Below are 12358 nucleotides of genomic sequence, written 5' to 3'. Positions count from 1 at the left end.
CAGTCTATTAAGTCAAATGTTCTCTAGAATAAAAACATATTAGTTACCCTAAATGTATACATATAGCAAGGCACCTTCAATTTTAACGTATAATGGGAATCTCATCTCTAAACATTTACATCTCTAAATGTAAATATTAACTAGTGTAAATCACTATTCACTCTATTAGGTTAAGTGTTCTTTGGCATAGCAAATTTTAGCTGTACAATGGAAATCTCATTTACAACAGACGAAGATCAGCTTTTACAATATCTAACTTTAAATCATATTTAAAAGCTCATTTATTAATCACTTATTGTATCAAAAGATGTTATAATATAGCAAAGTGAAAAAGAAATCATAAAAAGGAAAACAAACAGGTCTCCTTCCCACCTTCTACAAACCATCTTTATTGCCTAAGGTGGGTGTAACAATGCAATAGGCGTAGCTGTAATATATACAACACTGACTTCACTGCCCCACCAGAAGTTTGTCTGCAGAGGATATGAGATCATGGAGCTATGATGAGCAGACACATTTTGGTGCCTGACTCACTGTCCAAGCTGATGAGCTTAACGCCACAGCTGCCAGACTGAATTAAACTCTATGGTGAAATAATGCACAACAGGCTCTTCGTATTCAATGAGGTCGATATAAAGGAATTTCATTGTCAGTACAGAAGCATGTCTTGATCTATATACCAATATGTTTATCAATGAAAGGAGCTGGTCTAATAACACTTCAAGAAATGGAAATTCTCAGGTGCAGGTACATTCCTTTGCCTGTTATTTCCATTTTTATTTAGCAATAACATTTAAACACATGAAGTCAATCTATATTCTTTCGTTTTGTCTTTTTTATTATGTACACTTTTAACCGTATATCAGAAGGTGATCTGCTTGCTATAAATAACATGATCATTATGATCTTTGGTTTTCAAAAACCTTGATTCTGTGGGGCTGATTTACTAACGCCAAATAGGCTTTTCACTCTGCAAGGAAATTTCCCTTAGCTTAGTGAATGTGGTGAAATTTCACAGTGCTAAGAATACCAAATCATGCACAAGTAAAATAAAACAGTATTTTTTTCTTGCACATGTTTGTGCAAGCTAAGGGAACAGCCACTTGCAAAGTGCAAATTCCCTTGCAAAGTGAATGGCCTATCTGCCTTTAGTAAATGAACCCCCATGTATGTCAGTGCTCATACGCAGCACACTGCATCAAATTGGTCTGCATGGCTGTTGTCCCAGAAGGAAGCCTCTTCTAAAGATGATGCACAAGAAAGCCCGCAAACAGTTACTGAAGACATGCAGACTAAGGACATGGATTCCTGGAACCATGTCCCGTGGTCTGATGAGACCAAGATAAACTTATTTGGTTCAGACGGTGTCAAGCGTGTGTGGCGGCAACCAGGTGAGGAGTACACAGGAGTCTTGCCTACAGTCAAGCATGGTGGTGGGAGTATCATGGTCTGGGGCTGAATGAGTGCTGCCAGCACTGGGGAGCTACAGTTCATTGAGGGAACCATGAATGCCAACATGTACTGTGACATACTGAAGTAGAGCACGATCCCCTCCCTTTGGACACTGGGCCGCAGGGCAGTATTCCAACATAACGACCGAAAAAACATCTCCAAGATGACCACTGCCTTGCTAAAGAAGCTTAGGGTATAAGTGATGGACTGGCCGAGCATGTCTCCAGACCTAAACCCTATTGAGCATCTGTGGGGCATCCTCAAACGGAAGGTGGAGGTGGTTAGTCCGGGAACTAAAAGGGAGGAAAAATCCAAACAGGAATAGAGTATATTTAAAACGGGAAATATTTGTTTCATTGCCAAATGTCTAAGAGGGGATTTTCTCTTACGTTTTCTTGTGTCTGTCAGGACAGGAAGTAAAATCTCCCCAATCAGACATAAATAGGAAAAAATATTAAAGTGGTTTAAACCATTCCATACTCTATCTTAAAAAAATGCTTTGGTTTTAGATATACTTTAGGTTTCTTCTCAGAGCACTGAAACCTTTTTGCTTCAGATTGTTATCTATTTTACTACATTCTGACACTTCACAATTATTTTATTTATTACATTGTACTTGCATTGCTCACAGATATTACAGGTTTAGTGTCTTAACAGAAAATGGTTTTGCAGTAAGGGAATCTTTTCTTTTTGCCCCTCAGCAGCAAAATTCATACTAGACCTGTTCTAAAATCAGTGCAACCAATCCATACAAATTCAAGATAAATAAATACTAGACATGTGCGATTCGTTTCGTTCCGAATCGAAATTCGGACGAATTTTCGTAAATTCTGACATTCGGATGTATCCGAATTCCGAATTACAGACATAACGAATGCAAACGAATCCGAATTTCCATTTCCGAAATTCGGTAGCGTTCGCACGAACGTTCGTTTGGTTTTCTGTTCTTATTCGTTATTCGTTTCTTATTCGTTTCGTTCGTTGGAGTAAAGTGACATTAGAGAAGGAGAAAAATATTTTTTCCCCCTCAAATGTCACTTTTGCTGCAAACGAACGAAACGAATAAGAAACGAATAACGAATAAGAACAGAAAACCAAACGAACGTTCGTGCGAACGCTACCGAATTTCGTCCGAATCCGAATTCCGAATCCGAATTGACTTTCACACCCGAATCCCGAAAAACGAAATAACACAAATCCGAATTTAAAACGAAACGAAACAAATTTTTTGGCAGTGCACATGTCTAATAAATACGTACATGTAGATAACTAATTATAGTGAATATATAATATATATTTATAAATATAAATTTATATTTATCGGTGTATTGGTCTCTTATATTATCTTAGCATAGCAATAGTCAATTCACTATGTAACCAAACTTGAGATCATAAATAAAATGAAAACGTATGCATGTATTTGCCCCTAAAAACACAGAGCCTTGGAATTTGCCACCTGTGTTTCAGAGGCCATGTTCAATGAGATTACCTCAAAAGCAATGGTGTCTCGAGTGTTTGAGGACAGCATCACTGTGACACTAATGACGACAATGTGGGACATTCCAGAGAATATGCTGATAATCAGACAGGCACGCATCCCAAGAGGCAGCATGGTGTATACAGAGAATGTTATAAAAAGGAAGAAGGGCACCTAGAAAAAACAAAGACATAAATAAAACATAAATATGATAAGCACTGAATAATATGATAATAAGATAATAGAAACAATACACATCTACATATAGCTTACTAAATGCGGGTTAAAATATTTAGACACTTGACCATTTCTATTATTTTGTTGGATAATTTATCCATCAAATACAAAATGTTCTCTATTATATTACTGTTTAAAAGAATCGTTTTGTGTTAAAACAAAGTCTAACAAAATGTACAAGTATTCCTTTTGCGAAGAAGGTTTTAAGCTTGCAGTCACTCGATGAGGACACACCTTGGCCTTTTCCAGTTGATGATTAAAATATTTATCAAATTTAGGTATGGTAGGAATCATCATTCAGGTTGTCAATCTGAATAACAGCTATGAAAACTAGGTCAACAAAGTATTCCAAACAAGTTGAAGAAAAACGAATTTAAAGTCATAGCAAAAGGTACATAACAATATAAAAAGTGTTTGCATGTTAATTCACTTATTAGGAAATGGAAGCAAATCACCCAGGGCACTGCCTAAAAATGCCTGCACTTAAAGTGACACTAAACTCAGGAGTTTAAATCTTGAAAATAAATTCAAGAATCTCAACAAAAATGTACCTTACTTAGTATCACTTGGCTGTAGATACTCAAATCCTCTCTGAATTTGTGCCTACACTGTCCTTCCTTCTGGAGAGTGGCTACTTTTGTTCCACATGGTCCCTGTGTGTGTTGTAAAGTAGCAACCGCTCCAAGCTTGCTCCCAGGATAGACTATAACTTCAGTACAAATTAGCTGATTATATGTGAGATAAGATTATAGGTCATCACACACACAGGGACCATGGGGAACAAAAGTAGCCACCCTCCAGAAGAAAGGACAGCATCAGCATGAATTCAGAGATGATTTGAGGATCTACAGTGATACATAATAAGATGCATTTTTGCTGATAGTTAAGGTACCTGAATGCATTTTTAATATTGAACTCCTGAGTTTAGTGTCACTTTAAAAACTATGTACGCAAGGAGATTTGGGAGAACAACGCAGACAGGTGAACAATAACTTTAACCACCTCCCGGCCGGCCATTGTAAAAAAACGTCAGCTCTCTAGATCTGAGCGGGCATCTTTAGACACCTACTCGCATGGGAATGAACCAATATTTAGAAAACAGGCAGCGTCAGGGGATCAGAGGGAGATCGGTACACGATCTCCCTCCATCCCCCTCTCTGCTGTCAGAATGTGGATGGAAGTGATGTATATTATATCACTTCCACATTCTGCGGTCACTCTCCAGCTTCAGACACTGGAGAGCAGCTGATGAACATTAAAACAACATTTTTTTTTGTTTTTTTTAAAAGTCCCCCCCCATACATACACGCATGCAAACATGCTTCGGGTGCGCATACCTGGGAAAACGACGATTGCGCCCATTACACCACACGTTACATATCGCCGTGAATGTCGCAGTGAGAGCAATCATTCTAGGGCCATTAATTACTGATAACACTAAACTGATGAGCGGTAAAAGCTTTTAAAGCATCACCTATGGTCAATTTTGGGTATGGTCGTTTTTTGCTTTTTCGCGGGTGCGCAAGCTTGACATGTTTGGTGTATTTACCAGACGTGACCCCGTCTTTTATATTTTTCCCAAAAATTGGGTAATAATAATTGTTTCCTAACATAATGATGGGGAAAACATTTTTTTTTCCAAAATTTTCAGTAATTTTTCCTAAATATAGTAAAAAATAAAATCCCCAGTGGTGAATAAATACCACCAAAATAAAGCTCTATCTGTCCCCAAAAAATTGTATAAAATTAATTTTCAGTACAGCGTTGCATGACGGAATAAATGTCAAAGTACAACAGCGCTGAATACTGAAAAATGGCCTGGCCAGGAAGGGGGTGTAAACACCTGTTCTTCAAGCAGTTAAAGAGGCTACAAAGTTTAGTTGGGGATATGCATCATTCACGTAATCACAACAACCCAGAACACATCTCCCTAGGTGTATGGGCTAAAATGACTCCTGAGCAGTGTTCAAAGCTGGTACACACATTCATACTACAAACATAAACAGGAACATAAGACACTATTGTTGCAAAATGTGATTCTTCAAAATATTAAACTGTGAGGATTAAATAATCAGTGATCTCATCAGTATAGTCCCCAAGCAACATGACATTGTCAGACAATTTAACTTTCCATCCATCCATGTATAAAAGCTGAAGCAGAATGTCAGGCAGCCGGTAATGCTGGCTGCAGCCCTGACTGGCAAGGGCTAACTATCCTGTGTCTTGCTAGCTGCAGCACTAGTCTAGTCAGCTGTGGTTTAATTAATCTAACCACACACCTCCACCTCTGGGATTGGCCATGTTGCTGGTGGTGCCCTATTTAAGCATCATCAGCCTGTTCCTCAGTGCTTGTGATAGTTCTTGCTATACAAGCCATGCTCAGTCTCTTCAAATCTTGTGTCTGGAAATCTTGTTTGTCTTTGGTTCTGACCTTAGCCTGTCCCTGAATAACGCTTCGTCTTCTCACAGCCCTAACCAGAATTACCCTTTCACAACAACCCGCCCTGACCTTAGCCTGTGCCCAGATTACCCTTGCCTGCCTCAGCTTATCCCTGGTTACTCTCTGGTAATGTCTTTCTCCTTCTGTCTATACCTCAGCTCAGCACCTGGGGCCACCCTGTGGCATCACCTGATCAAAGCATATAGTTTAAGTCCTGGGGGCATCCAAGTACCAGTAGACATGCTTGCCTTATGAGAACTGCGATTGCTATAGGAGAAACAACTTATCACTATTTGCTCCGAAGGTGTGCGTCCACAGCTGGTCCTGACAGACCATTTGAACACACACTAATATTAATTCCCAAAGGTCCCAGTTGGGATGAATTGTGCAACTGATGACTCCTTTAACATACTAATATAATGAGTGTTATATATTAGACAAGGGAACACCATAATATTTTCATACGATGTGTTTATAATCTAAGACCTTTAATAAAGCAATCTTCATCAGATTATAGACTGTACTAAGAACCTGCATGTGGAACTGGTGCATGATAGGCCGAGAAACTGGGTTTGTTTCTCATGTAGAACTACGGTATGTTCCACCCATGTGACATTAAGACGATCGAATACTTTTTTTTTATTATTGTTTCGAAAAGTTGTTTATTTTTTGATAACCTGCAATTAAAAATATTTGTAAAAACACAGATGTTATCAAAACAGGGGATTCCTAAAGACTCTATCCATCCTCCACCATCCAAAAACATAGCACAACTTTTTACATGGGTACAATAAATTTGGTATATGGGTATTCTGACTCCAACCAAATTAAAAATTGACCATCTAACCATTTCCAACAATGTGCTGTACATAACGAAGCTCCAAGAGATCCCCACCGCTCCAAATCCCAAGACCGGACTAACATGACATGCACGTCCTAGGTGCAGGCTATAGGGTATTTTCTCACCTCCAATAACTTCTTTTTTCAAAGCAGCCACACTCCACGGGCCGTCTGCCATAAAACAGTGCTTATTGAAATCAATCAAACAATATACACCATAGCAGCATTCACCATGTGCAAAACTCTAACACGTTTCATAATCATAGAGAATGTGCTGTACATGTTACATATTTTTCACTATCTTACATGATCATATATTTTTTAGAAACCTTGCAAGAACCCTGACTGGATACCGAATGTTTCAACATAACGGTTTCCACTGATTTGTCTTTCCACTAAGACTTCGGTGTGATTAAAGCTATGTTGTGCTTAATTTTACTTTAATAACTGGTCAATTAAGATTTTGTGCTTAAGTGTTATAATGCCATGGTTGTACCTAAAACATTCTGGTGAACAGAATCAACCACTTATTCTGCTATTGGTATTGTTATATTACAACCATCGCAAGACTAAGGTCTTGCGATGGTTGTACAGTGTATGGCCACCTTTAGACTTATCAGTCATTCTAGACACTGACAGGTGATGAAGTTTTCACATATGGATCGGCAGATGGAGCCATTATCAGGCATTGAACGAATGGTCCCATATCTGGGGATCAAGCATCCAACACTTCCAGATGTTGGATGATAAAGATTCTTCAACCACCATAGCTCTTCAAGAATGCAAAGATTGGGGGAGGGGGGAGGGACAGTCAAGTATTAACTCTTTTCTTTTCACAGAGCCATTTAAATAAAAAGTTTAATTTAGCATCAGGGTTAAGTTACCAAAACTGAACCTTTGCGTATACTGCTTACATTCTTATACCACTCAGAGTATGAGTGATTGACCACAACTCTGCATACGGCCTTCGTGCTAAGTAAGCATTTACAAAAATTGCATTTTAAGACAAATGGAACAAAATTTACACAATACTTGACAACACACAGCATTTTCCTGGAGTAGTATCAGCCCTGCCCAGCTGTCTTTAGCTAAAGTACTCATACCCTATCCTACTCTTTACAACACAGGCACTAACTAATCTGTAGTCAAAGAGAAGAACTAGAAAGGTTTATTTGACTCCTTGAGAAAACACAGGGAATGTGTACAGAACAGCTCTGAATTGCTGACATGATCAACAAATATTTTCTTGAACTTACTGAACAGATTTAACAAAATACTTCCAGGGTTATATTTAAAAGACCAAAGGCAGCAAATAAGAGTTTTTTGTTATGGTTTACAGACACTTTAAAGTGTATTTTCACTTTTGCCGCCACATTAGGATAACACATATTTTATATTTGCTACATGTTCCCATTTACATAGCAAAAGTTTGCAGTTTAAATAGCTTTTTACTTGTTGAAATTTCTAGTTGAAGTCTCCTTTTTTGTAATATTGGGAGTGGATGTAAGAAGTTTGTCTCTGCTGTGCTGGCTGATTTCATTTTTATTTTGTTAAGTAGATTTGAACACTGCATGTCCTAGCAAAGGGTTAAAAGATTACAACCCTGGCTTCTTCACTGTATGTCAATGAGAGAAACACATTCCACACATTTCTGTCCTCAAGTCTTTCTATAAGGACAGGTCACTTGCCTGGATTCAGCCATTTTGCCTGCTGCAACAAAACATCTAAAAAGGTGAGACATTTTTTTACATAATTTCTCGGTATGCAGTGTGAACAGGAACACATAAACGTATAGAGGGGTTTTGTCAAATTTGACTACGTAAGTGGAAATATATTTAAGAATACGACTTAGGGGTTAAGTTATATTTTAGGGTTAGGGCTCATGTAAAGTGTTAACTGTACTTGGTTAAGGTGAGCGTTCATGACTAAAGGGAATGCATTTTTAGATAAACATGTAAAGAAGATCAGCTTGATGTAAATCTTAACAATTTCTTGCAGAGCTGTTGGTATCCGACACTTACAGATGGGTTGGATACAGTATTGACGTAGGGGTTTGCAGCAAAGCACAATTTGCAAAAAACATAGCACAAGTCATGTGACCAGGTGGAAATGTCACATACCACCCATACTTGTATTGCTGCAAGATAGCAAAGATTTAACACAACATCTGCTGGAGAAGCATTAAATCTCTTCTTTTACAGAGTTGTTCTTATTTTTCATATTTTTACAGGTTATGTTTAAAGTAAATACTGAATAATAACACAAAGTATGTGCTCACTGAAAATACACATGCTTTCACTTTAAGTGGTAGCGTCAGGTTAAGTTTTGGCTTGATAGAGAGGTGTTTAATGTGAAACTATACTTAAAATGAGATAATGTTCGTAGGTATGTATTTGAGGTAGAAGATACTTTTATATGTCTTTTCTGCCATTAAATCTCTTTTCCGGCCTGCTAGCAGGTTTTTGTACTTGTAGACTGACAGCTGCCCATATACAACTCAGTGTACAATCTCGGCATCCAACAAGATGCATGCACGGGAGTTACATCATCACAGCCTGGAGGACAACAGGGAGAAATGGCAGCACCAGCAATGGAGCAGCGCTGGAGGGGGCACTGTAAGGGGTACCGTAATGGTCACATTTGCTGTGCATACTCCTCTGAGGCTAAAAACCTTAGTTCTGCTTTAAGCTGGCTTAAATGAAGATCCCAGGATGCTCTTTACCTATGTGTTGATCGTCATTCATAATCTATTAGGCAGGTCAGTGGTGGGGAAGTGACCCCTTTACACTCAAGAGCTTCATGCTCTGAATAACGATGTCAGCTTCTTGTCAATATGTTGTAATGATGTGCGACTGCAAACATTGTGAACATTTTGACACTTTACTGGCAATATATTTTATATAACCATTTGGTCAGAGTTTTACTTTAGCACAGGCAGTCAACTGCAGCTACATTTTAGACTTTAATTTCAGACTAACATTTTGCGCACTTAAGAGACTGGACAGATTCCAAGTAGACAACACTATAACAGTACAATAATACCCATACACTTCCCAAAATAATTGTCCAGCATTCCTAAGGGACAGCGAACATTAACAGCTATTTGTTATTCTGGTGACTATTAAATAATTTTACAGTCTGTAGGAAGTAATGATTTTGGCAAGCAACAATGTCCAGTGTGGATTTTGTCCGAGACTAAACAATTGCCTCGGATTGCTGCCCAACATTTCAGGACTAATGTATCCAGTTGTTCAACTGTCCGTTGATTAAATGAGAACTGTTCCAGCTTCACTTTTGCATAGGTAAGTTAGAGAACTTCATTCATCAAAAGAAGTTGTAAATAGTAAATCAATCAAGTAAATCAATCACACATCGGCTGGAAGTATGATTTTTACTCACCTCATAGTTCTCCTTTAAGCTTTGTGTAGACTATTTTTTAAATGTTAAAAAGTAGTTTTTAACTGTTTACCCATCTGTTTACACACAGATGCCCAAAGACTTACACTGGGCATCCAATCGGGTCTGCCTGAAAAACTTACAGACGGACCCTATTGGACTGCCCGTGTGCAAGGGGCCTTACAGACGTGCTTGTATAACTCCACCTTTATTTTATGAAAATAGATGGCAATACATTATCCTGTGAATGTTATTGCACAATTAGATCTTCCTATGGCAATTAAGTATCCAGCTTTATCAGTGCTTTATAAATATAAAGCCAGCATATTTTATATACAGTATAGCTTTGTGGTAAATAAGATCTCAGTATATGAACTCTCCTACATGTACCGTATCAAGTTCATATTGGATACAATTTTCCTAGAGAGTTACAATATAATATTAGTGCTAGAAATTCTTCCACTGGGTGTGAGTACGTTCCTAATCAGACATTCAGAAATGACAATGTAGATCAGTTAGGACAATCCAGGTGTATATCTACTCAAGTGCACTGAACAAGGCACGTTGCATATTCACAGAAGTCTCCTGAGAATCACAGCATAAAGCATGCATTCAATTATTCTGGGAAGATCCAATGGTAATACTGGTAATCACTTTTTGAGAGTATTATATTGTAAGGTATAAAACCTGTATGTAAATAATAATGTAATTTTGAAGTGAATATATAGAGTTGCATATGAATGAATGAAAATGATCTGTTTTAGAATATTGTAACCCTCTCCTGAGGAAGCGGATTACTCCATAACGCATTAAGAAAGCAAGAAACATCTAATTTAGGGTGCATTCACACCAAAATCGGAAAGGAAATCGCAAGTCAACAGAGGGTCCATTGATTTGGAATTATACCTTCCAATTTCCTTGCGATACGTTTTTCAATGGATGCTAATGGCAGGGCACTGAAAGACGAATGGGTGTGAATGGGGCTAGTTCACACCAGATCGATTGCATTACATTGCGCTGAAAAAGTAGTGCATGTTCTACTTTTTTCTTTCAGCGCAACGTAACGAAATGGAACAGAGTGGTGTGAACTGGTCCCATTCACACCCATTTATATCACAATGGGCCTGAAATTCTTGTTGAGTGAAATGTAAGTTAACATATCCAAGAAACATCTGTACAGGTTTTTGTTAATCATAGAAAGAAAAAAAAATGAGAAGGAAATCGTAAGAAGATGGGGCTACACAATGTATGTTGCAAGATTTTTAATGTTTGTACATTAAGTGAATTTGTGATACATTTGTCATTTTAAGACATGTAAATAATGATTTTGTGGTTTTATTATTATTACACCGTACAAGCCTACTTCTCAAGGTACCTTAAAGTCCAACAAAAAATGTTTTTTATTAACCTTGATATTGGGATGTGGTACCTAATTATCTTTACAACACTAGTTTAAAAAGGAAAATACTGTAGTACAAATAGAGCTGTATTCCAACATTGGTCCCAACATGGAATAATATAGTTGGGTCATGCCAAGCCCTTCCCGGTAAGTTGTCTACCTGGTCTACCACATGCCAAACCCTGGCACCAGGGAGACAGGAAATCATTCTATTGAGGTGACCCAGGCAACAAATTATTAAATCAGTCCTCCTGATTATAGTATCCCCTATTACCACCAGCATTCTAGGCCTTCCTGTAATACCCTTGCCACTCCTAATAGATGGGCTGGATCTTAGGGGTATCAGTGATATCTGGGGTATGCTGTGCTATAAAGAATACATACAAATTTCAGTTAAAAGGTGTTTCGAGGGTTTATTATTGCTAAAGAAACAGTATTTTTAAGACCTGAAAAACACAGAATTCAAATTGAGGTGGAAAGGGGTGGGGGATCAACTACACATAAGGTTTTTATTATCAATATAATTGATGGATATGAACGCTTTACTGACAAATGTTACATTTACAATATGCATATACGCATGTGGTTACAACTCAAGCTGTCTAGAAGAGGTTAACCTCACCTTACTAAATAATAATAAAAAATCTCAAGTGCAGGTAAGCCCATAGCATTATATTTTAGGTAGAGAAGAGTGTTCACTTAATTACACCAGTATTCATTTCTAACAATAGAAAAATTCCCATAACACCAAATATAGAATGAACACTAGTAATTAAATATTGTGTCTCCTATTTCCCATTTGAACCAGTTTACAGTTAAGATGACACAGATTACAGGAAGTACTGCCCCATGTACCTGTAATTAAAAACCACTCATGTTTTCCCTTCTTACACATTGGAACCCTTTGTGTATACGAGTACAGCTGCTTCACCTTTATGGTCATACAGATACCTCAGCAACTCATCTCCCTCCTGAATGACAACACCTGTTTCACAAATGGCTTAAGAAATACTGCTGACGATGAGTAAAACAAATGTGGCACTATATAGACAGGCAGCAATCTAACTTTTCTTTCACTTTAGCAACTAGAAAATTGACTGAATATGATTTACAGCAA

The 12358-nt window shown here is 37.8% G+C and overlaps 1 protein-coding gene across 1 annotated transcript in view; it reads right to left on the bottom strand.

The window, feature by feature from the left end:
• Positions 1–12358, bottom strand: part of ADCY7 (adenylate cyclase 7) — a 95688-nt gene that overhangs the window by 51610 nt on the left and 31720 nt on the right. Inside the window, exon 3 of the mRNA XM_018566082.1 lies at positions 2942–3103. Within this exon, the coding sequence (XP_018421584.1) occupies positions 2942–3103 (162 nt within the window). The remainder of the gene's footprint in view (positions 1–2941; positions 3104–12358) is intronic.

The sequence above is a fragment of the Nanorana parkeri genome, unplaced genomic scaffold (assembly GCF_000935625.1).
Source record: "Nanorana parkeri isolate BGI_ZX_2015 unplaced genomic scaffold, ASM93562v1 scaffold914, whole genome shotgun sequence".
NCBI classification, from domain to species: Eukaryota; Metazoa; Chordata; class Amphibia; order Anura; family Dicroglossidae; genus Nanorana; species Nanorana parkeri.
This window is presented reverse-complemented; position numbering and strand designations above follow the sequence as displayed.